This window comes from Petaurus breviceps, unplaced genomic scaffold, assembly GCF_028583685.1.
Source record: "Petaurus breviceps papuanus isolate PSGF00001 unplaced genomic scaffold, PetGlider_PUasm1.0 90763, whole genome shotgun sequence".
NCBI lineage: Eukaryota > Metazoa > Chordata > Mammalia > Diprotodontia > Petauridae > Petaurus > Petaurus breviceps.
This window is the reverse complement of record NW_027187340.1, coordinates 5,667,703-5,694,253: the sequence shown is the minus strand read 5'-3', so window position 1 is coordinate 5,694,253 and position 26,551 is coordinate 5,667,703. Positions and strand designations below refer to the sequence as shown.

Sequence of the window (26,551 nt, the reverse complement as noted above, 5' to 3'; positions counted from 1 at the left end):
ATACTTGAACATTAAACCAGCAATAAATGATCAAGCACTATCTCAGTAACATCTAAAAATCATTCAGTACAAAAGCAGCACAAAAATACAACCATGAGCATTTCTGAAATTTGAGTTAAATTTAACCTCTCATTTTTACACTTCATTGTTGTTTTTACATTAAGGTTTGACTTTCTATTACCCACCTTTATACCATACTAGGGGATCCTCTTCATCTTTGTCAACCTAGTGGCCTAAAAACAAAAGGATGAATCTGGTATCAAGAAAATACTATTCACTGAAATATCAGGAGTGGATTTCTGCCAAATATATTACCTAGAATCCTTTAGTGCTGTCAAACATTCTGCCCTTACATGTGTGTACCTGAATTAGATTAACGTATAACTAGGAAATATTGAAATAAAAAAAATTTTTTTCTAAGCTATGTGGTCTACAGGGATTCTTAATTTGAGTTCCATACCACTTTGGTGGCTTTAGTGGGTCATTGAAGCAAAATGGAGACTGAGTCAAAAATCTATACAAGGACAATATAGTTAGAAATTGAGTCCTATTTGGATTCAATTCATTTCCTTACATACTATCTTGCTGCCAATAATCAGGATGGGTTCACATTCTTTGGTTGTACTAACACCTCTAATTATGAACATATTCCTGATCCTAGTCAGTCTTTGGGAGACAGAATTTGAATAACCCAACCTCTGGCAGGACCTAAAAACCTCTAGACCACCTAATCCAATCTGCCTATTTTATAGGTAAAGGGGGCTTTAAACAGCTTCAATTCAAATCAAAGCACTACCTCCAACTCAAAAAGCTTTCAAGTAAACCATCCTGTCATCTGCCCTTTTGTCACAAAATTGCCTAATCTAAGAATGAGGTTTGTCTCACTAAATGTTCTGATAACCAGAACCCTAGCCTAAAAGCCTGACTTTTAAGATATACCTGATCCTCCCAACCAAGAGGCCCAGCTTAATAGAACTTTCCCCTTCACATTTTAGTGCACAATTAAAACTATCGGAAAAATACTCTGCATGGTATATTAAAATTGCTAGACTCTTAAGAGCAAAGCTCTCCAAAATGCTTTGTATCATTCTCAATTTCCTCCTCCCCTTCTGCTAAGTTTTTCCAATGTCACCCAAACTCGTTATTGACCAAATTTACTCATTTGACCGACCCATCTGTTTCTAACAACTAAGATCAATTCACTTGTGTCAGAAAATATAAATTCTCTCATTAACTATAATTTTTCCCCAATTGTCTTTGGAAAGTTAAACTAGTTTTCTCCTCTTATTTTCTACTTGGTTTTTAATGCCCACTGAATTGTTACCATGTATAACCATCATTATTGCTCTGAAAATGTTTCTAATACATTTTCAACCTCAAGTACACTTGTTACCATAGAACACACTGGACACATTTTACAAAAATTTTTTTTAATAAAAATGTAGTTCTGGATAGTTACAATTTTGATGTTATAAGCAATCCCTTTTAAGTTTTTAACATCCAGAATCTTTTGGAAAGTATTTGTATAAAATTCTTCCAGTTCATATAATCACCCCGAGCATATAAATAACAGCAGTTTGTGTAGTGTTCCTTTATCTTTTAAGGCCATGACAGAATTCTGCCATTTAGAAATGTGTCACCCGCTGCAACAGCAGCACTTAATTGCTATCTTTGAAAACAAAAGTTGTTGCACCATTCAGCTCATCTGTAGTTCTGCAATAGTTTTAAGTTATTTTCAGCTACTTGGTGTCAAATAGCCAAATCAGGATTCTCCTCAGTAGGAAATTGCTTCCTGACAAGGACTTGTTACACTTTTTTAATAGGAGAGATTTGCATAAATTAAGATTGCTTGGTCAATTGTTCCCCCAGAGGCACTAGACTCCAATAACCCTATTTAATAACTTCCAATGCCCCACCCCTATCAAAACAAATCCCAACGTTTTGAACCCAGTTATTCAATATGTACATTTGGTAATGTTAAACGTGTTCATTATAATCAGAAAAATCAATAGGCCCAGGAAGTTTGACAATTGAATATTTTGGTTGAGTGCTTTCAAGTTTTAAAAAACAAAATTTTGTTTGAATACACGTATCCTGTTATTTAGAATTCTTTACCATGTTGTCTAGCAAAACAATCCCTGACCCAAGGAACCATTTTAAAATCACTTAAGGACCTTTGCTCTTGCAAGTCTTCTATGCTACTATCGACATGATGAACTCCAAGTGTTTTTATTTTCAGTGCACATAAGCCTCATAAATTTAGGTAGGTATTTTGGAAGAGAATTACTCACCCGTTGGAGGTTAATAACATTTTATGACTAGTTGATTTGTATACACGAGCTGTAATTCACTAAACTATTAGCTCAGACCTTCAAAAACCAACACAATGTATTCCCTAACTTTGGTATAGCCCTTTATTCTCAGGAAAAAAAACTTAAGATACAAAGTTCTAAAATAAAATCTCAATAATGAATATCTTAAGTACTTCAGGAAAATATTTTACTAAAAATGCCTTCATTTTAGGAAAAAGGTTTTGTTCTACTCCCCAAAATGGAGGGATTAGTTAGGTTACCCCCCTTTTTTGGGAGAGGTGAAGTATGTAGAAAAAAATAACGTTTTTCCTAAAATAAGTATTTGACTTAAGTAAAAATTGTTTCATTTGCAGTTAAGAATTCTACAAAGGAATTGTTTAAAAACATGTATCAAATTTACTCATACCAATATAATTTCATCACCTAAAATACTCAATCTGATTTGTAATTAAAAATGTTTTGCACTGCAAAATTGTAAGATTTGTGTTTAATGGTGAAACACATGAACCCTGATTGAGAAGTGGCCTATCTCATGAGGGGAAATCCTAACAGTCCTTTGGGGGCAGTGGTAGGAGCAAATGTTAAAGAGTATGAAGAGCAATGTATACTTATATACTTCAATACTGAAAACACAATCTATTACTTGTGATGAATAAATGACAAAAAAAGGCTAAATTGTTTTTAAGGAGTAATTTCAGAGATAGTGAGTAACTGAAGAAACAGGTAAAATTTTAGGAAAACTGATGGTCTCAGAGATAAATTTTCCTTTGAGCTAGATTTCATTATATTTGATATAAATCTTTACATAGAAAGAACAATTTTTCATAGAAATTGTTTCCAAGTACAGGTATAGAGATACATATTTATATCAAATTTAATCAGATATAAACACTGGTATCAAATATGCCTATACTAGAAAATCATCTCTATAAGAAATGGCTTTTAAAAGGCCCCTTAAACTTTAAACTAAGTTCCGTTATCTAAAAAAGCTATACTGACAGCAATGTTTCATTTTAATTATGTAAAATTACTACCTTTTAGCCCCAAAGAACCTCCTAATAGACAGGAGTTTGACATGGTCAAATACCAGCATTAAATAAGCTGTGTAACCACTGGCAATTATTTAACTTAACCTTGGTTTCCTCTATAGGATTGCTGTGAAGTCTTGTCCTCTTTCGAGTTCTATGTAAATGAGTTGTCTCCATCAAATTATTGTATTTTCCCACCTGTTACCCAATAACCTGGTCAATCATTTTTGCACAAGCTTGTCACAAATGACTGAGGCTGATAGGCCACTTCAAAGGGCTTCCAATGGCCTTATAAAACCAAAGCTAATGCTTGGTTCTGTGTCAAAATGTTCCCACAATTAAGCAAATTGCTAGTTTCAAAATAATGATGCATATATGGGTAGAAAAAATAACCCATTAACTGGGCTAAGGATGAAATACTTAAAATGTGCATGGGACAATGTAAAGTAGAAAGGGCAACTAAATGACATCATATGCAGGTGTTTTTCTGTAGTACACTGTTTTTAAGTCTTACCCAGCCAGAAACCTTCGAATTTAAGATGATATGAAGGCATTCCTCATATAGGCAAGTAGTTTTCATTCAACCTGTAAATCAAAAAGATTACTCTTACCTTGCTTTACAAAAAATTACCCTTTAATTAGTGAAAAAATTCAAAGGCAAACCTTACCTAAATGCTTATTGCCCTTCCTTGCAGGTCTAAATGCTAGACCTATCGACTGTGCCAACTCAAGAGCTATCACTCAAGGATGTTCCAAAAGGCGAAGAACTCTTGCTAGACTTTCTTCGATATTTCAGCTGTATATTGCAGATTTTAACTAGCCTTTGGAAAGCAGCTCACTATCAGCACAGTATCTTATGCCTTCACTTCTCTGAAGTTGAAGTTCTTGCTGCTGCCTTGTCATTCTTTAAATATGCTGACTTGTCCACTCAATAGGCTGCAGAAGTCCTGTCTTATTGAGTTGCCTTTGATCCATAATGTGCTAGAATGCACATCTTAGGTCCTTTAATGCTGGTTAAATCGCCTTCCTCATGGCTTACTTTTTCCACACTGTACACAAAAACTAAGCTAATAGAACTTATAAACAGGTCACAATCACCTGCTTATAGGTTGCAAACATTTTTTTCATTATAGTTGACATTCTTATCATTAAACTAATTTCAAAGTTAACACAAGAGTACAATTAGCCTCATGGCTTATTAAGAAATAGTCACCATTATTTAAGATACAATTTCAGACTTATAAAGAGAAATGTTAGATTCCTCTCCCTTACCCCTTCTATCTTTATCACTAATGTTGGAAAGTATTTTGCAAGCTTTTATTTTGAACCAAGTATCCAGGATTAAATTATGAATGTCGAGTATGTCCTTTATGTAAGTCTTTGCACTTAAAACTGGCAAGGACTTAAAACCATTTTCAGCATTTACCTATTTTTTTCTACCCTGTTTTATTGACATATGCTCATTAACAATCAGTGTTGTCTGCTCATGACATTTATTGGTTTTGAATTTTGACTTCTGGAAAATTGCCACATCTGCAACCCATTTCCATGCTCGCAAAGCATGCATCCACATATTAATACTGAACAATGGCACAAGTTAAAGCAACATGAGTAAATCCATTAAAAACCAGTCCCACCCTCCATTTATTGCTTGTTTTGCCCAGTGCTTAATTGAACAGAAAATAGAGGTTTCTGGATTAAAATGTGCAACCGCCAAAGAAAGGACAACAGTGGGACACATATATATTTAGTACTTAAAGAAACGTTAAGCATCATCTGGCGCAAAACAGTAGACTTTATGTGGGGATATTTGTCCCATATGGTGCTGTCAAAGTACCTAGATCATGGAACTCCTTCACAATCAGTGTTTTTGAAGCAAACTGATAACTCATACCAATACTGTGTTGAAGTAGATATATGATGATGGTGATGACATGTTGTCTAGGCACTGAAGTGCAAATGAATTCTTACTTAGAATCAAACTTGAATTCAGGGTCTTCAAAAGCGAAAAGCTTGTGTACCAAACAATTGTGCTACATTGCTGCTGCAAGAAGGTAGTTTTAGAGGATTATACCTAGGCTATCCTTGGTTTCATCCAGAAAAATGCATATGGTGTAAGCAGGAAAGCATGCCAGCCATTTAAGTGTTTCACAATGCGTGCTTTTTATTCTCTTGCTCTGACAGCTTGTATAAATTAAAAAGACATTAAACCAAGGTAAGTATTTGAAGGTCTTTGGGCCTCTTTCCCCCCCTAAACCAATTAACACAAAACAAAAACCAAACAAAAAACCCCAGGTATCCAACTATTTGCTTGGATACAGCAGACTTAGTGGTTGGTTGTCTTTAAATTCATTCTTTAAATTCAAGAAAAATTTTTCAAAAGGGAGGGAAAGGAAAAAAAAACCTACTGCCCCAACTCCCACCCCTCCATCATCCAGAACTTCATGAGGAGAACATAATTATCTCCTATACCAACATCATGTTATGGCAGCAGTTTCAAAGGTGGCCAAGGTAACTCTAGAATGGATTTTTTTTTTTACCTTTTTAATAAACACAACTAGGACTTGGCAGAGCTAACACACTAAATCATAGAGAAGTACAATTAAAAAAAATATATGCACAACCCAAAAGGTAATTTGAAAATTTCATTTGAAAGGTAAAGCTTAATGCTATTAATTCACAAATATACTAATTTAAATACCCAATCCTAGTTGTTATCTAAAACACACATTGCAAACATACAAATACCTATTCTCTCCACTTGTCAACTCCCATTCATATCAATGGGTATTATGGTTTGGTTTGGGGAGAATAGATTCCCCTTAGACTGCAAGTCAGCAGGTGTTTCTTTACAGTTAACTTTAGCAAAATTCATACAAAATAGTAATTAACAATGATCTTCTCTACTTGTTAACTAACAAGGAAACACCTTCAAAACCGCATTTCATTAAAGTTTCTGTACTAAAATGTAGAAAAACTGAACTACACAAATATTGAAAAGTTAAAAATTCCTTAATTTTTTATTCCTGGTACCACTACCACAATTTACAGGGCAATATACCTGATGTAATGAAAAGAAAAAGAAAAGACAAAGCTACAACAGATAAAAGACCTCAGGAATGTACATCTAATTGACACTACATTGCATTAATCAATAGCTGCACTTTTTGCAAACTGTGGCTATGACAGTCCTGAACAAGAAGGGTTTCCTGTTTAAGCTGCAGTAACTTTTCTGACTATGGATCATCGTTCCTTCTGTGGCAGATTTTTACAGTTCCTCTAATGCATTTGGGACGACTGTCTCAAAGTAACCTGCAGCTTTCCTGACAACTCCTCGCTCTCTCTCCTGCTAAGAACTGTAGCCTGTTGAATAATATAGGATAAAAGAATTATTACACTCAGTGAATAGTTCCATTTATTCTTTATCATCATGATTAATATGTAAGAATACCTACCCTCTTCTGTTGAGTTTTTAGAACCTTCTGCTACCATATCCACCACTTCCACCACCAGATCCATAACCGCCTGAAAAGAAAACAATATACATCAATTTTTCTTTATGATTGAAATCTCAAATTTTAAGGAAAAAAATAATAGTATTTACCACCATAAGGACTGCCTGAGCTCCTTCCACCAAAACTGCCTCCTTTCATGGGTCCATAATTTGATTGCTGCTGTCCACTATAATTTCCAAAATCATTATAGTTCCCACTGCCACCATAGTTACCTGAAATTACAAATATTGTCTTTTTTTACTGTACAATACAAACACATTTTCCCTATAGAACTACAGTATGCATGTTCTCCTGTCAACCACAGTAATATTCTCCAGAGATACTAACAACCCTTTAAATCTGTCACTAATGGGAATATGCAATACCCATGGATGCCAACTAACAGGCCTAAGCCACTGGTAGGGAAACAGGAAAGGGATGGGGCAAGAGGAGAAATGACAAAATAAAAGAGGCAAGAATCAAGGTGATTTATGAACATCACAAGACTTAGAAACCTGTTTAGTAGAACCCTGTACTATGGTAGAACTTGCCTATCCCTATTTTCTATTGTCTAGGCAGAAAGTGAATACCCTAAAAGTTAATGCAACTGTTTGATTTGCTATTATTTCTTACTCAGCCAAACTTCTAAACTCATTGATACAGCACTGCACACAGAAGGCGCTCAAATGCTGTTGACTGTCAGGCTCATGCAGGTACTGTAACTGTAATAAAATGGAATAAACTCATACAAATACAATTATACACCTAAATTAGGTTCAAGATTACAAAAACACGGGTAACAAAATCTGGATTTGGAAGTTTTTACATACCACCCCCAAGTACTCTTTAAGTCCTTTATTATTTGCTCTTATTTTACCTAGGGTTTTCAAGTCTGCCCCTTTACCATTTAGATCCACTGACATGAACATTAACCCCAATTAAGTTAAAAAAAAAATCCCCTAAAGTTAACAGTATTTGATAATTTTAAGCTAAACTGTGGCAGACAATCATTACTAAAGGAAAAAGAAAAACCCATACATTAAAGGACAACTTTCAATTCAGCATTAATTTTTTTTTACTAAACTACAAACATTCAAAACTTTCCTAAGGTTGAATATACCCTAAAAATGTTTCACTGAATGCTAGTTAAGATGTTGTTCTCCAACACAGAACCCATAATGCTGGAACTATCATGCTCCCAAATACACTTTAACCTACCCAAATTATTGAAATAAGAAATGTGAATAGCTTACCACCACCAAAATTTCCTCCTTCATTGTAACCATCATATCCTCCACCACCACCATATCCACCACCTTGGTTTCCATATCCAGGTCCACCACCACCACCATAACCCCCTCTACTACTGTAGCCAGGACCACCTCCATAGTTGCCACCTAAAAAAATAAAGGACACACACAAAAAAAGATGTAAATGCATAAAGGAATGTATGACCTACATTGCCAATTCTTTATAATCCAAGGAACTTTTTAAAAACTGTTAATTCTTTAAGGGCTAAGTAACAAGTACCTACCCTACAAAATAAAAAACATTTAACGTATGCCAAGTTTACATGCATTAAAAGCACACTAATAAAACTATCATACTGCAGTCTAAGAGTCCAATAATTTTATTTTATTAATCTGATATATACTCCAAAACCTTGTGATATCTATCCTTGTTAAAAATATGAGCAGAACAGGCACAATTCATGCTGTCATCGAACTGCTTGAATGTACTCTTGTGACTTGATACTTAAACATTTGCCAGAAACAAAAGTAACACTTATACTAATTAAGTGGGTTACTTTAATCTGAGTATTTTTCATAAAAAACAAAAACAATTTAAAAACAACCACCACACAATTACATGAAATGGAATGTTACGAGTGAAGACCCAAAGAAGACACAGGCACAAAATGTTAGCATACTATTATCACAAGTCAGAGGGATGGTAAAAATACCACAACAAAAAAGGTATTTGTTAATGTTGCCCTTATACTTAAACTAATTAATGGTTTTTAAAATAGAACTAGTTAGTGATAGCATATATATCTGGTCAAGGTCATAATAGTTGTAAAAGCAGACTATATACATTAATAGTAACATGTACATTTAAACAGTATACTATAAAGTCCCTTTCAAGCTCTAAATATGATACTATGAAATAACATCTAGAAGAGTAGTTAGTAAACCCATCTATAATCCTGAAGACTTATGCCACAACATTTCACCTGCAATGAAAGGCCTAGACTTAATGTTCTAAACCACATGACTGAAATTATAGTTAAACATGAAAAAAAGTTTAAAAACCTTACCATCACCACCAAATCCATTATATCCACCATCTCCACCTCCATAACTGCCTCTGCTGCCACCACCACCACCACCACCATAACCACCTAGGGGAAAAAGCAAGGTAATACAAAAATGTTTATAGTCCACATATCATAAAAACCAGGCAGAATCAAAAAAGAATCAAAATCATTTTTACCTCTTCCACCAAAGTTTCCTCCACGGCCAAAGTTTCCTCCACCACCTCCAAAATTTCCTCCTCGACCCATAAAATTGCCTGAGCCACCTCCACGACCTTAAAATAATTTAGGAAGGTCAGAAATCAAGTCTAAATCTATCTGCAAATCCTCTATAAAAACATATACACTTTTCTCCAGCTCACCTCTTTGTGAGCCAGCAGACTGCATCTCTTGCTTCGAAAGGGCCTTTTTCACTTCACAGTTATGCCCATTAATAGTATGATATTTCTGAACTAAAGAGAACAAAGTTTTAATTAATAAGGAAAACTGACAATTTTGTCTTTGGAAAACGCAAGTTTAAACAAGCTATAAATTGAGGTTATGATGTTACACTGAAAAGTGTGTACTTTCAATTATGTGAAGATGGCATTACAAGTAATTTTTATCAAATCCAGTTCAGAACTAGAGCTAGAATGTTTCTTTTTGCTCATTCCAGATTCATGAAATTGTTACATACCAACAATTTTGTCAACTGTATCATGATCATCAAAAGTTACAAAAGCAAATCCTCTCTTCTTTCCACTCTGTCGATCTTCCATAACTTCTATAGTTTCGATCTTGCCATACTTTTCAAAGTAGTCTCTTAAATTATATTCTTCTGTATCTTCTTTAATACCACCAACGAAAATTTTCTTCACGGTTAGATGTGCACCAGGTTTTACAGAATCCTATTAAAAAAAAGTAAAAATGCAATTTTCTGCCACAATTTCATGCTGGGTACACAACATACTAATCGTTGGCATACCTCTCTAGAAACAGCTCTCTTTGGTTCCACTACACGCCCATCAACCTTATGTGGCCGAGCACACATTGCTGCATCTACCTCTTCTACACAAGAGTAAGTCACAAAGCCAAAGCCTCTGGAACGTTTTGTTTGGGGATCTCTCATCACCTATAAAATACATTTTACAAGTTACAATTTGTTACCCTAGGCTATGTAAGTCACTTAAAAAAAACCCATCTTACATATATTTGTTTAGATTTCAACAACTTACCACACAATCTGTGAGAGTGCCCCATTTTTCAAAGTGTTCTCTTAAACTATCATCCGTAGTTTCAAAGCTCAAGCCACCAATAAACAGTTTTCTCAACTGCTCAGGTTCCTTTGGATCATGACCCTTAGAAAAATAAATAAACTTAGCAGTTCATAATTCTCACTTATCTTTATCAAATCTTTTGGATATTAGATCTTTAGTGGAATTATTATTACCATTCTACTGAGTGAAATAGAAAGTAGCAAAATAAGCTAGTGATTTCTCAGCAATTTCTTTCAGCAGTTAATGAAGTATAGTTACATACTAGGAAACAAAAACTTGTGCAACTTTTTCAGGTGATTTGTAAGGTGAGAATTGGATAAGCATGGATGCTAGAGTTCTTGTATCTGAGAGATACTATGTGATTTACAGTAAACTTATAGCCTGTCTTTCAAATGTTAGCGTAGAATTATCACTATTCATCTGAAATCACATTTTAAACAAGGAAAACAAAAAAGCTTCAGGGATAAATGAAAATATAACCAGACTTCCATTCACATAACAAGTATCTAAAAATACTTGCTACTAGGCAAAGTATAGAAAATTATCTGGAACACTAAGAGCCAAGGCTTCGTGACCTCCCATTACTCTTCATGGGTAATGTAATAAGCAGCAGTTGTGGAGAAATCAGAATACTTTCTCCCAAATTGGACTGCTTTAAGAAAATTTCACACTATTGAAATCCAGAGTATATTTTATATAACAATTTAATGAAATTTTGGAGAACATTATGATTCTGTGACTTTGCACTTATAAACCTTCCCAATTCTACTTTTAAAATTCTGTATATTTTCAGGAAATTAGAATGATCCTTGATATTAATTTTTTTTCAATATTTCAATTAAAGGTTTAACATTTTATATCCTGTTAAATATGTTGCTCCAGATACACATTTCAGTTAACGGATGTACTGTAATTTAGGTTCCAAATTGTCATTGCAGATGGTCCAAAATATTGCCTTCAGTTGTACCAGAGTGCTTTTGGGTAGTGTTTCCCTCCAAAAAACTCAATATGTGGACGGGAACCTATGTTAAATAATATGCCACAATAATGTTTTAAAAGTCACTTCCCAAATCCACAAGCTGAATAAATTAATTTTATTTCCTAAAGAGGATGGCCAAATCTATACCCTAACAACTTATCATTTTTTTTTTTTATTTTAAGCAATCGGGGTTAAGTAACTTGCTCTAAGGTTACTCGGCCAGTTATTTCTGGGTGTGGTGCTGAGTGTCTGAGCCTGGGATTCGATCTCCAGGTTGTCCCAACACTGGAGCCAGTGCTCTTACTCGCTGAGCCACCGGGCCGCCCCTAAGCAATTGGGGTTAAGTAACTTGCTCAAGGTTACACAGCCAGGTGTTTCTGGGTGGGTGCTAAGTGTCTGAGCCCGGGATTCGATCTCCAGGTCTTCTCAACACTGGAGCCGGTGCTCTTACTTGCTGTGCTACCTGGCCGCCCCCCTAACAATTTATCATTAACTTGATCCAAAATTTTTAAAGGACAAAACCCGAATTATCTTAAAAATCAATAGCTTTTTCATGATATTCAATCTGCTTTTAAAATCAGGATCTTAAAACCATTTGATTCAAAGCCTTGGAAACATAAAGGGAAGTGAAGTTTATAAAAGGAATCGTATTAACAAAAATCCTTAAAAAAGTTGGCTGTGGGGAGATTTAACAAAGATTTCTGACACGTCAGACTTTGCTTGTAGATACCATGATCCATCTTCTTAAGTGCTCCCTTTTCCTCCCATCTCACGTTTAAGTTATGAGAGGGAAAGTTTCCTTCATCTACAAAATTGACTCTTGAATAGGTATTAGTCACTTGCGGGCGTGATGAAAAATACTTTATCGGTAAACTAGAGGGAAAATAAAAGGTTTCAATCCCTGCCCGGACATCTAAAACAACAACACCCCTCAGAGGAGCAGGGAGCGGACTGAAGTACTCTCCCAGCGATTGAAGAATGGTTCTTTCAGGCCTAGAAACGTGGTGGCGGAGACGCTGTGATTGCAAAAAGCAGCAAGCGTTTAGATTATTTGCAGCAGCGCCTCCCTTCGCCGCCTTCTTTTCCCTCCTCCTCCCTTCCCTCCCCATCTCCCCGTTCCCGCCAGCGCCCTCCCCGCCCCCCAACCCAATCCCGCGCTCTCGCTAGGCAGCAGCAGCAGCTAAGCGGCGGAGGCGGCGGCCATTGCGGGCCAATGCGCCATTTCATAGAGCCGAGGATCAATGTCAATGTGGCGGCGGCGGCCGCCGCCCGCCCGCTCTCCCGGATGTGGTTGCCCGCCCCCTCCCCTCCCTCCTTCCTCAGCCCCGCTCGGCTCTCCCCTCCCCCACCAGCTCTTCCCAACCGCTCGCTCGCTCGCTCTCTCTCTCCCCCCTCCCGTCCGCCTGCCATGCCGCACTCCGCCTAAAATCAGGAGCCATCGCGGCCAGGCCCGCTCCGCCCCCGGATGGCGCCCCCACCGAGCTGCGGCTTTGCGGGGCAGCCTTCGAGGCGGAGGGAGGCGGGAGGCGGCTCAGGAGACTGGGGGGAGGAGGAAGCCGAGGAGGCAGCGGCGGTGGCCGAAGGCCCGGCGGCTCCACCGCGGCCCACTCCCTTCCCCTCCCCCCCACCGCCTCAGCGCAGAGCGCGGGACCGACCGACCGACCGAGCCCCGTCTGTACTCCCCCCGCCAAAGCCGGGGCACCCGCGCCGGCCACAGCCCAGCAACCCCCCGCTCTCCCCCTAATACCTCCTCCCCCCGGCGGCGGCGACGGCGGCCGGAGTCGGGCTGGGGGCGGCCGGGCGGCTGTTTTACCTCCATTTTGAGACCGGACTCGCCGCCTCCAACTCGGGTTCAATATGGGACCGAGAGGAAGAGGCGGGGCCGGCCGTCACGTGACGCACTTTCCGCGCGCCGCCGGCGGCTGGTGGGAAGGCGGACGTGAGGAGGAGGGGCCGGGCGTGGGTGCTGAGGGAAACTGAGAACGAGACGGGCTGGGAGGAGAAGTGGGGGTGGGGCGGAAGGCGCCGCGCTGGCCGCGGGAGCGCGCGCCGCCGCCCCTCTCTGTGCCCTCTTCCCCCCTCCCCCCGCGGCAGCGCGCCTTCCGTCCTAAGTCTTCTTCCTTTTCCATCTCCCCTCTTCCCCATAGTCCTTTAGGACTGGGGCCTTTCCCGCCCTTTGCGCCGGCTGCTGGAATGGAGGAAGAGCTCTCGGCTTCCCATAATGCTAGATCCGTGTGCAAAGAAACCAACCTTCACGACTTGCTCTGTCTGGCCAAGAAAAGGAGTTTCTGGCCACAACACTCTCCCTCCTCCCACCCGAGCCTTTTGCAAATCTCTTCGTTCGTAGATTGTTAAAGCAGTTAATTAAAATCCTCCCTTGTCCCGTCCCCCTTCCCCCCCCCCCGCTCCACATTCCCTTCCCCCCCCTCCCCTGCACCCAGACCTAGGGGAAGGCTTTCTTTTCTATTGCAAGCATTGGGAAGGCCTTTGATGCTGTTTACTGGAATACTATCGCTCAGTCCTTAGTCGCTGCTTGCAGCGAATTCACGATTTATTTTAATTTTTTTTTTTTTTTTTACAAATCAAGTACAGGCAGGGCCAATCAGCTTGTATTGAATGTCTGCAGATGTCAAAGAATCTGCCGTGCTGACGGTGAAAGCACTATTTTCTGATATATTTTCAAATTATGTGTAGAAACAGCTGTTCTGGACCCCAATTCCTGCAGCTTGAAGAATTCAGTGATTTGGCAGATAGACTTACTAGCATTAGGACTGCCAGATATGCTGCCCGTGGGGAGAGTGGCTCCTCTGGTTCAGGGCCTCCTGTTTCCAATTGTGGTTTTATATTTCACTGGAGTTAGTGAAGGGCTGTGACTACAATTAGGGTACAACCCTCTCTTTGCCATCTTGGAACATGCCTGAATTCTCCGAACTGAAATCTTGCCATCTTAGGTAAATGATAACTGTCTGAGCTGACACTCTCTTCTTCTAAACTCCTTTATTAGGTGCCTTTTGTAGGATTGAGGAAGAATGTGAGATAGGTGAGGAGCAACACAGACTGATGTTTGGAGTAGGATTCCTAACCAAGGGTCTCCAAGCTTGTTTTAAACAAACCAATATCTTTATAACTATTTCAATATTATCACTTTTCTTTGTCATTTTTTCAAAATAATTAGTTTTCTTGGTAATCCTACATATTTTGTTTTATGCATTTAAAAACATTCTAAGAAGACATCCGTAGGTGTCATCAGGCCGCCAAGATCCATGACACAAAAAAAGATTGAAGAACCCCTGATTTAGAAGATCAATTTCAGCTCAGGGCATCAGGAAAAGAATACTGGACTAAGTGGATTAATTTTCCAGATTATTATATGCAGTTGGATGGACAACCTATTGGGTTATTCTATCATATATCTTAGAAAGATACTGTGGATAGACCATGAATTTTGCTCATAATTAAATGAGAGAGAGCTGACTAGATTACATTTAAGAATTTTTGTTCAGCTGTTTTCTGTCATGTTTGACTTTTTGTGACTCTGGGGTTTTGTTTGCAAAGATACTGGAGTGGTTTGCCATTTCCTTCAGCTCATTTTACAGATAAGGAAATTGAGGCAAACAGAGTGAAAAGACTTGTCCAGAGTTTCACAGCTAGTAAGTGTCTGAGGCTGGAATTGAAATCAGGAAGATGAGTCTTCCTAACTCCAGGCCTGGCATTCTATTCACTATTCCTAGCTGAGAATTTGCACAGTACTTAACCATTTTAAGCCTCATTTTTCTTATAGGTAAAATGGGAATAATAAGAGCGCTTACCTCACAAAGTTGTTTTGAGAATCAAATGAAATAATATAAGTAAGATCATTTGAAATCTTTAAAACATTATGTAAATGTAGACTATTCCTGCTGTTTTGTTGCTGTTGCTGTTAGAGAGGCCAGCTTACTGGTGATAAGCTTTTCCATATTTAGATGAATTGGTACAGGGATATAGCCCATTTAGTTTTTCAAGGAGACTGTATACAGTACTAGCATGGTTAAAACCTGACAGCGCTTTGTTTCTACTAACATAAATTTTAAGAATCCCAATCCCTTTCCATATATGATAAGACAATAGGGTTAGGACTCTTGTGAAGGATTGTAGAGAAATCGATTGATGAAGCACTAATGAAGGGTTAAAACTCTATGTCAGTTACTGAGCTAAGTGCTAGCAATACAAATATGAAAAAACATGGTCCCTACTCTCAAGGACCTTACATTCTAACAATGTCAAACAAAACACAAAGGAGAATTGGAAAGTGTGGGGGAGGGGGAGGAGAAAGAAAAGGAGGAGGCCATGCTAGGGCAAGGCAGCTGGTAAGGAGGTAGGCAGTCAGGACAGTGAGCTGAACTAGGAAGCAAATGAACATAGCTGGGGTCCCTCATGAAATGCATCCTATTCTACTGTCCTAAAATATAGATAACCTGTTTTCAAGTTTTTATTAGTGTAATTTGAGTAGCATAATTTATTAGCATGACTTGAGTAGGTGATAAAGTTTGTAATAGACATCATATATTATGTAGAATTTGAAGTTGGAGAAGCTGTGTCGTGAAGTGGCTACAGTGCCAGGTCTGAAGTCAGGAAGACTCATCTTCCTGAGTTCCAATCTGGCCTCACACACTTGATAGCTTCGTGACCCTGGGCAAGTCACTTAATCCTGTTTGCCTCAGTTTCCTCTTCTGTAAAATGAACTGCAGAAAGAAATGGCAAACCACTCCCGGATCCTTGCCAAAAAAAAAAACAAACAAACCCAAATGGGGCCATGAAAACTCAAACATGACTCAACAACAACAAAAGGGTTTTAAGTCAATGGAATTGGGTTTGATTTGATTTCAATGTGAACCGGGACAAGTCATTTAATCCTTTTCAGTTCTTAGTTACTTCATTTATAAAAGGCAGGTAATAATACTTGTATTATTATCCAATAGAGATTGCTGTGATTGTCAAGAGTGGAGAGAGAGGCCTGGACTCTGGCCTGGGGTACTTGTTAAATCATTTATATCTCATCAAGTAGACTTAATCAAAGTCACAATCAAAGGCTCACTCTGGTAATAAAGACTCTCTTGATAAACTCTCCAGGTGATAAGTACTTTAAAGCACTATACAAATGAATTATTTCTCATTATTTGCTTTTAGTCTTCCCTGGGACTTATAGCCCAGTAAGAGGTCTTTTAAAACTTCCATTTGCTCTGCCTCTCAACTTTTAAAACCAGTGAACCAAGAAATCTAGAATCACAGTTTTGGTTTTTAGAGATAATCTAGTTGAATCCCTTAAATGGGACCTGAATCCCTTTGCTGTATCCAAGACAAATGTTCATCCAACCTCATGTCGAACACTTCCCTTGTCAGGAAATTTACTACTTCACAAGGCAGATCATTAGATATCTTTCTGCTACAAAGTTCTTAGTGTCCTCTGAGCTTACCTTACATACGTTTAATTAAATGCTTCCTGACTGACTAGAACAGAGTAAAGCTGGATTATCTTGTCTTTATTTCTTGAAGCTATACCTTTCTTGATATAGCCTAAAATCACATTAACTTTTGGGGTTGCAAAATTATGCTACTGACTAACAGTGAGCCTTTAGTCCATTAAAACCTCCAACTTTTTACCCCCATCCTGGACTTCTGAATTTGATTTTTTGAAGCCAGGTTTAAGACTTTATGTTTAACACTATTCAATTTGATCTGATTAGATTCAACCTGATATTCAAGCATGTCATGATCTTTTTAAACCTCTGCTGTCAATCAGTATGTTAACTATCCCAACATTTTATCAACCAGTGATACCAATTTGATAAATCACTTATCCAGGTATCTGATAAAAATAGTAAATAGCATAAGACTAGGCCCAGATCTTTGAAGATATCCTTCCAAACTGACACTGAACTATCAAAGACAATTTTTTCTGTTTGTCCTTTTCACCAGTGTCAAATTCACCAAATTGGATTATTGACTAGCCTAGAGGTGGCAACACATGCAAGTCATAAGAATCCTGAGTGAGGCCAGCCTGACACACATCATTATCATCATCAGCCTCATTATGATTTAAAATGTAGTTGGGAAATATTTTTTAATACAATAAAACATATTAATATGTAGTTTTAAAAGCCAGTATGTGACCTGTAGTTTAATTGCCCCAGTTCCTATTTGACTTCAGCACCCCTGTTCTAGCTCACATCTGAGGAAGGCATGGCTTTCAACTCTGGAGCTACACAAAGAGTTATCTGGATGGGAGAAATGCAAAAATATCAAACAGAGCCCCCAAGATTCTTAATTTTGATGGTGTATGCTAGATATACTGAGCTGGAGTTTATCTGCAACTTCAATTGGCATAGTTGCAGCAACCTTCTGAAAAACAGATTTCTCTAGGGCTAATGGTATCTTTTCTACAAACTTCATATACCAGTTTAAAAAGGCTGTCAAAAAAGAAAATGATGTCAGTATAGAATGATCTTGATAAACTATGTACATTCTTTATTACTGCTTTCTTTTCTAGGTATTTGTCGTTCAGTTGTTTTTTCAGGCCTGTCCAACTCTTTGTGACCACATTTGGGGTTTTCTTGGCAAAGATACTGGAGTGGTTTGCCATTCCCTTCTCTAACCCATTTTCAGATGAGGAACTGAGGCAAACAGGGTTAAGTGATTTGCACAGGGTCACACAGCTAGGGAATGCATGAAGTCACATTTGAACTCAGGAAGATGAGTCTTCCTGACTTCAGGCCCAGCACTCTAACCATTTTGCCACCTAGATGGTTGCTATCCCCTAAATAGCATGTGCTAGAATTTTGCCAGGAATCAAATTAAACTCATTGGCATATAGTTTTCAGACTCCTTTTTATTCTTTTTTTTTGAAAATGAGGACAACATTTTTCTTTCTTCAATTCTGTGAGTTAGATAGAATGCTGTATGTGAAGAACACTGAGAAGGGCAATTTGACTAGATCAAAATATTTCTTGAGGGTAGTAATTTATAACAGGGCTGGAATGGTAGGATGGAGCCAGATTGTGAAGAGCTTGAAATGTCTAACAGAGGCATTTGTATTTTACCTTAGAGATAACAGGAGCCTCTGGAATTTATTGAACAGGCCGCACCCCCTACCTGTTGTACCATATGCTTTGTGCCTTCTTTCCACCTCTTAGAATCTCTGGTTTCCTTCAAATCTCAGATGAAATTCCATTTTGTACATGTAGCCTTTCCTGTTAGTACCCTCCTTCCCTCAAATTACCTTCTGTATATTTTGGATCTGTATAGATACCTTTTGCCTCTCGATATAGTGTGAGCCTCATGAGGGCAGGAACTGTTTTATTTTTGTTGTTGTATTCCCAAAAACCTACTGTAGCAAATTGCCTGCCTAATAGCAGGCATTTCATTAATGGTTATTCACTGATTGATTGCTGGTGGAGTTGTGAATTTTTCTGACAACTTTGTAAAGTAATTTGGGAACTAAATCATCCAAGGCTTGTGACCCAGTGAGACAAGTACTAGGTATTTGTCCTAAGGAGGTTTTTGACAGGAAGGAAAACTTGGCCCAAAAATATCCATAGCAGTTTAACTTACACTAGGAAAAAATCATAAACAGATTATGTATCCAAAGATAAATTATTGGCTAAACAGATTGTTGTATAGTAATAGAATGGGATATTATTGTGCTATGAGGATTGACAAGCATGAACTCAAAACAATGTGGGAACACCTATGTGAAGTGATGAAGAGTGAAGAAATTCGAGTTAAGGGTGTTGAGCCAAGATGGCAGAGTGAAGTGGGCATTTTTGGTAAGCTCTCCCAACCCAAAACTCCAAACAATATTTTAAAAACATGCTATATCACCAGTGTGATACCCATAGCAGCTGCTATGAATATGCATGTGTATTTCCAGGGTAAATTCACAAAATATAAATAACTCTCTTCCTCAAAGGCAAAACCAAGATATTTATTCAGATACCAGAAAGCCAAGTTCTACCATGGTAACAAAGAAGGAAAAAGAGGTATATGGACACTGGGCTGGGGGATGACCAGGAATATAGCAGAAACAGTACCAGGCATGGGTCTTAGAGGCAGTAGCAGTGGTGGGCAGTGGCACCCAGCACCCAATGATGGTAAGGGACTATATACCTGATCAGAAAGAGATTATAAGAGATCCCCGTGCTAGAAGTGGCTGCAGCACCAGGAGCCATTTAGCAACATCTTTACCCATTACCATTCTGGGTTACAACTCTAGGGTAATATTTACAATCCTGAGGGAGCAGAGGCCTACCTGGGTAAGAATCATATCTCAGACCAGAAGGACAGCGATCAGAACTCTCCCTGGATTATACCACCTTGGAAGTATCAAAAATGTACAGGCATCTGAGCTACAGAAGCTCAGACCCACCGTCCCCCTCAGAAGTAAGCAGAACCTAACTGTAACAAAATTCAAAGTTGAGAAATAAGCTGGAAAAATGAGTAAACAACAACAACAAAGGATCTGATCATTAAAACTACCATAGTGAAGGGGTGGCTAGGTGGATCAGTGAATAGAGCACTGATCCCGGAGTCAGGAGGACCTGAGTTCAAATCTGACCTCAGACACTTAACACAAAACTAGCCATGTGACCTTGGGCAAGTCACTTAACCCCAATTGCCCTACCTTACCTCCCCAAAAGCAAAAAAAAAAAAAACCAACTACCATGGTGAGAGACAAACTTAGAAGAAGACAATGACCAGAATATATTTACAAGCAAAGCTTCTAAGATCAATGCAGGTTGGAAACAAACCCAACAAGAATTCCTTGAAGAGCAAAAAACATTTTTTTAAAGGAACAAAAAAATTTTTTTAAATCAAATAAGAGTGGTGGAGGAGAATTTGGAAAAGAATCTAGAGCAATGCAAAAAAAAAAAAGAAAAAGAATTAATAGCTTGGTGAAAAAAGAGGCACAAAATATTCTGAAGAAAATAACACCTTAAAAATCAGAATTGGCCAGATGGTAAAAGAAGTACAAAATTTCACCAAAGAAAATAGTTGCTTAAAAATTAGAATTGGTCAAGAAGATGGAATCAAAGAACAATATAATAATGATGATGATGATGATGATGAACATTTATATAGTACTATATGTCAGGTGATGCACACTGACCACAATTATATGGATAAAGAAATAAAAACTCAGAGAAAACACAATGGATAATGCTGGTACTAACTTGTTAGAGTTGGAGTCCATACCCTTCCTTTCATTTAACTAATGTTATGAAAGTATAAGGTCACATATACTTCCACTAACAATCTTTATTTTTTTTTAAGGCTATTGTGCCTACTGGTTTGGGGAAATATACTGTGCTGTTGATTTGTTTGTGTTTTGTTTAGACTTTAATGCTGTATCAAAACAAAATTTTTAATTTCAAAAAACAATACAAACAGGTTTTTACCTTCTAGGAGAACATTTTAATGAAACAAAATGAACATTATATAGTGGTAGTCTCTTTACACATATCTATTTTATTTTTCTTTTCTTCCTTTTTTTTTTTTAGCAATGAAAAATAAGGGAAGCTGAGAAAAGAGAGTGAGTTTTATAATGCTATAGTGATGGTCATCAACTCTCCCCTTAATGGGAAATCATTTTTGAAGTTTTTGTAAGATGTCTTTTGAAAAAGGGGCAAGCCAGTGGTACACACAGGAAAGCTGAGTTTATTTTAATCTTAAGGGATGAAATGAAAGAAGGCATGGGTGGAAGTAATAATTCAAAAATCATCTTTTGTTCTTCCGGAGCAATAAAATCCCTCTGGAAATTGACATGCTCGTGTATAACTTTTTAAAATTTATACTATGTCTTTAGGTTATAACTTGGGGGGGGCAAAGGGAGCAAGAAGCTCATAAGAATTAATGGTCTTTGCTCAGCTTGAAAGAGTATGGGGCTAAGATTCAAAAAGCTGGATTCTAGTCTTAGTTTACTCACTAGCCAGCTATATGACCTTGGGCAAATCATTTAACTTCTCTGGGTCTGTTTCCCCATCCTGAAAATGGGAATAGTAATAATGTGATGTATGTCTTTCAGGGTTGTACTAAGTGTCATTGGAGGTAATTATATAAAAGTTCTTAGCAAATTGCAAAGTTTTATACAAAATATTGATATTATTAGTTGAGGAATTTCAGCAGAACTTTTAGGTACCATAAAATTGTTACTTACCTGAGACTTTTAAAAACACATACTATCCTGAATGTTATTTCATGAATGTGCTAGAAAGATGGAAGACCTCAGAGACTGCTTCTTAATAATAATAGCTGATACATAACCTTTAAAGTTTACAAAGCAGTTGGTATGCATTATTCCTTTGATCCTCACAACCTTACAAGGTTGACACTGCAAGTATTATTATTATTCCAATTTTATAGATGAAGAAATTGAGCTTTGAAGAGGTTAAATGACTTGTCTGTTGATACTTGGATGGCTTTTCAGAGGCAGAAATCAAACCCAGGTCTCTCTTCACTCAACTTCAGTGCTCTCTCTGGTTCTGTTTATATCTTTTTTTTTTTGTAGATTTTTTTCCTACCTTGGGTTTTTTTGTTTGTTTGTTTTCATTGTTCTGCAAACTTTGAAATCACATATTCATGATTATTTAGGAAAAAGTGTGTGAGTTTCATATTGGCAGTATTGACTGACACTTGAGTCCCTGAGACAAAGTTATAACGCTAATTGAGTACCTAGCACCTGCACACTGCTGATTTGCACCAACCTCTTTAGTGCTCCCCACTGTGGCTTATACTCCCCAGACATCCCCTGTGTTCCTGCCCTTTTTTCCTCTGTTTTCCATAAGAACATTCTAGTCCTGTGGAACTCGTTCCCTTAGGACTTTATTCTCTACTGTGGAAAACTAATATGGAAAACGAATCATGCTAATAATATATTAATGGAATCTAATGTGTTAAAGGGAGAGGCCCCAGCCCTATTTCCCCAAGTAATGCCTGTTTCTTTTAAGAAAGTCCTGCTGGAGATCATTTTAAGTTATCTCTTTTTAATTCACAGGGGTGAATAGTGGAGATTATTTCTAGCCATGGAGCGAGGAAGTGTAATGCCCACTGCAGACCTATAGGGGACATAATTTGGGACCTCAGGGCTCTATTGCCATGATCCCTCTCATTTTATTCTAAGTTGTAAGCAGATCACCATGCTATACAAATGAACCATGGAAAGTTGGTACACAGCTAACCAAGCCCAGTTATTGGCTTAGAGAGAAGACAGCGATGCTGAGAGCCTGACTCTTCTGATCCCATCCAATCTTCTATTGAGAGGAAGCCTCCTGCCTGGTTAGGTAGAGCCTACCAATGCCAGGGCTGGGGCAGAGATGGTTGTCTGATGATGAATCTGAGCAACAGTCTTTGCCTCAACTTCCATAGCAATTTAGGAAGCAGGCCCCTGGGACCAAGATCATGCTGAGTCACAGCACAGATTTCCTCAGGGAAAAGAACTACTAGTTGGTGCTTATACATGGGGAGGAAGTACAGGAGATATATGAAGTAGGATTGGAAAACTATTTCTGATAAGAACAATTTTAATCCCGCTTTCATGTGAAGAGAACTCCAAATAATTGATGACACACATCCTAGTCCCCATAAAGTCTTCTCTTCTCCAGGTTAACCATTCCCACTTCTTTCAACTGATCCTCACATATCACAGACTCACTACCCTTCACAGTTCTGGTGACCTCTAGTTCCACTTTATAAATGTCCTTCCCAAATATGGCCCATAGAACTGAACATAATACCTCAGAGGGTCTCTGACTAGGACAGAATATAGAAGGATTATCACTTCCTAGACTGTGAGCTCCTTGACTTGACACCATGACCCTGTAAACAAAACACAAGTTCATATTTGTTTTTTTGGGGGGGTTGTTTTTATGCCACTCTATCAACTCATTTGGCTGTCAGGGCCAATGTTTTCTGCAGCCACACAGCTTCCACATCAGTAGGTCAAGTCAACAAGTATTAATTAAACACCTTCTCTGTGCTAGGGATTGTGGAAATTACTGGGGATACAGATAAAAGAAAAAGACAGTCCCTGTTCTCAAGAAGCTGAGAGTTTAATGGGGAGACAATATATGAAAAACTATGTATAAACAAGATATATAAGAGATAAATTGGAGATAATCAATAGAAGGAAGTCACTAACTATTCAGGGGAGACTGGAAAAGCCTTCTTAAAGAGGGTGGGATTTTAGCTGGGACTTGCAGGAAGCCAAGATAAGGGAGGAAAAAATTCCAGTCCTTGGGGACAGTCATGAAAAATGCCCAGAGTTAAGAGACAGCATGCTGTGTGTGAAATAGCTAAGAGGTGTGTGTGTTATTAGATCACAGTGTATATTGTGAGGAGTCCTCCTGGAGGAGATGAGGAATCACTGGAGATTATTGAAAAGAGAAGTGACATAGTCAGATCTGTGCTTTAGGAAGATCAGTTTTGACTGCTGAGTAAAGAATGGACCTGGAGTGGGGAAGGACATGAGGTAGAGACATCAAACAATAGGCTATTGCAATAATCCAGGTGTGAGATGGTGACAATGTACCAGGGTGGCAGCAGTGTTAAAGGAGAGAAGGAGATCTACACAAGGCATGCTGTACAGTTAGAAATTACAGGACGTGACAACTGATTGGATGTGGTAGAGTGACTGAGAGTGAGGAGTTGAGGACAACACATAGGTTGTGAGCCTGGGTGACTGGAAGGATAGGGGAAGGAGGAAGGTGAGGAAAGAGAATAAGTATTTTTAAAAGCCACCACCATGTGCCACTCACTGTGCTTCATACTTTACAAATATTATATCTCATTTGATCCTCACAACTCTGCAATGTAGGTGCAATTGTCATCCACATTTTATGGTTGGGAAAACAGGTAGACGTGTTAAGTGACTTTCCAAGGGTCATACAGCTAGTAAGGGTCTGAGGCTAGATTTGAATTCAGGTCCAATGTTATATCCACTGGGCTACCTAGATGCCTCTCTGGTGGTACCTTCAATAGCTATAGAAAAGTTCAGAGGAAGGGAGAGTTTGGAGGAAAAGATAATAAGGTCAGTTTTGGACATGTTGAGTTTAAGAAGTCTACAATCCATCTAATTTGAGATGTCCAATAGGAAGCTGGAAATGTAACACAGAAGGTCAGGAGAGAGGTTAAAGTTTGAGAAATAGGTCTGATCATCATCAGCACAGAGAGGATAATTGTACCCATGGGAATTGGTAAGATCATGAGTGAAATAGTACAAAGAAGAAAGAAAAGAAAACCCAGGACAGAGCCTTGGGGGATACTCAGTTAGCAGCACCCTGAGAAGGGTTGGTCAGACACATTGAAGGAGAACCACAATAGCAGTGTGACAAAAACCCAGAAAAAAGAGAGTATCAAAGAGAAGACAGTGATTGTGTCAAAAGCTGAAGGGAGGTCAAGATAGATGAGGACTCAGAAATGCCCATTAGATGTTGTAGCTAAGATGTCATTGGTAGCTTTGGAGAGAGCAATTTTGGTTGAATGATGAGGTTGGAAACCAGGCCATAGAGAGTGAAGAGCGTGAGAGGAAAGAAAGTCTAGACATAGTACAAGAAGTTTAGCCACAAATAGGATAGATTAAGATAAGAGCTAGAAAGGATGGATGGATCAAGTAAGGATTTTTTGATGATGGGGACATGTTTGTAAGCAGTAGGAAGAAGCAAATAGGTGGAAATTAAAGGTATGTGAGAGAGTAGGGATGACAGGTGGAAATCTACTGGAGAAGATGGGGTAGAATGGGATCACTTGTGCATGGAATAGTACTCACATTGACAAGGAAAATGGCTACACCTTCCTGTGAGACAAGGGGTGAAAGGGAAGATGGTAGCTGAAGACATCTGAATAATATGGGATGAGGAAGAAAGGAGAATGGGGAAGTCTCCATGAATGATATTGATATTTTTAGTGAAATACAAGGCAAGGTTCTCAGCTAAAATGGTGGGGAGGGTATTTGTCAAGCTGAGCTTTTTTAATCTAAGCATAGGACTTTATATTCAGTGCTATTGAATTTCATCTCATTAAATGTGATCTATCCTAATTGCCTGTCAATGTCTTTTTAGATCATAACTCTGCCATCAGATACGTGAACTGTTCATCTGTCCCAGTTTGTATCTTCTACAACTTTGATAATCATGCTATCTCTTCCAAATTCAAGTCATAAATTAAAAATATAATCTAGAACAAGACTTGAGGCAGGTCTCTGGGACACCTCACTCTAAGTTGCTTCATTCATTCACTCTAAGTTGCATTCATTAGTGACTACTTTGTGGGTCCCCCCATTTTACCTGCTCTGAATCTGCCTAACCATGCTATAACCTAACCCATATTTATTCTTTTTATCTACAAGTATATGATAAAAAGACTTTGGTAAGTGCTTTGCTGAAATCTAGGTATACTATATTTACAAAATTCCTCTGGTTTACTCTTTCAGTAAATTTGTCCAAAAGAAATTGAGGTTAGTTTGGCATGACCTGTTCTTGATGTAGTCATGTTGGTATAAACCAGGGGTGGGGAACCTGCGGTCTTAAGGCCATATGTGGCCTACTAAATCCCTAAGTATGGTCTTTTGGCTGAATCCAAATTTTACAGAACAAATAAAATTTTGATTCAGTTAAAAGGCCATACTTAAGGACTTAGAAGGACACATTTGGCCTTAAGACCACAGGTTCCCCACCCTTGGATAAGCTATATGTGTACCCATGTAGGAATTGTACTCACATTTGAAGGATTTAAGAGACAGCAGTGACTCAAGGTAGCAAGGTAGCACAGTGGATAGAACACTGGGCCTAGAGTCAGGAAAAATCTTCTTTCTGAGTTCAAATCTGATCTCAGATACTTACTAGCTGTGTGACCATGGACAAGTCACTTAACCTCTGTTTCCCTTAATGCACTGGTGAAGGAAATGGCAAACTACTCCAGTGTCTCCACCAAGAAAACTCCAAATGATGTCATGAAGAGTCTGAAATTACTTTTTAAAAAATTTCATGTATATTTTTGGGATACCTTACCTACATCTATGAACTTTATATCTCTATCTAAACCTATATATGTGTATATATGCTTTAATTGCTCAAAACTTCACTAAGATTTTTAGAATACTGTGTGTGTGCGCAGATGTAATATATGTGTAATATATTGTAT

At 38.3% G+C, this 26,551-nt stretch overlaps 1 protein-coding gene across 4 annotated transcripts; it reads right to left on the bottom strand.

Annotated features, from left to right (window-relative positions):
- Positions 1–1,413: 1,413 nt before the first annotated feature.
- Positions 1,414–13,348, bottom strand: HNRNPA3 (heterogeneous nuclear ribonucleoprotein A3). 4 transcript variants are annotated; one of them, XR_011164516.1, is made up of 12 exons: positions 13,131–13,285; positions 10,363–10,485; positions 10,113–10,259; positions 9,825–10,035; positions 9,511–9,600; positions 9,328–9,423; positions 9,152–9,235; positions 8,088–8,231; positions 6,945–7,067; positions 6,796–6,865; positions 2,486–3,925; positions 1,414–2,419 (listed from the first exon to the last, which is right to left on the bottom strand). XR_011164516.1 is itself a non-coding variant. In XM_069068474.1 (11 exons), exons 1-10 carry the CDS (start codon positions 13,200–13,202, stop codon positions 6,813–6,815), a joined length of 1,143 nt encoding a protein of 380 aa, XP_068924575.1. In that variant the 5' UTR covers positions 13,203–13,285; the 3' UTR covers positions 1,414–3,925; positions 6,796–6,812. The 4 variants fall into 4 exon arrangements, 3 of the variants coding, with proteins under 3 accessions (XP_068924575.1, XP_068924577.1, XP_068924574.1); XM_069068474.1 differs by having other exon boundaries at positions 1,414–3,925; XM_069068476.1 differs by lacking the exons at positions 1,414–2,419; positions 2,486–3,925 and adding an exon at positions 5,479–6,703 and having other exon boundaries at positions 13,197–13,348.
- Between the last annotated feature and the right edge of the window lie 13,203 nt (positions 13,349–26,551).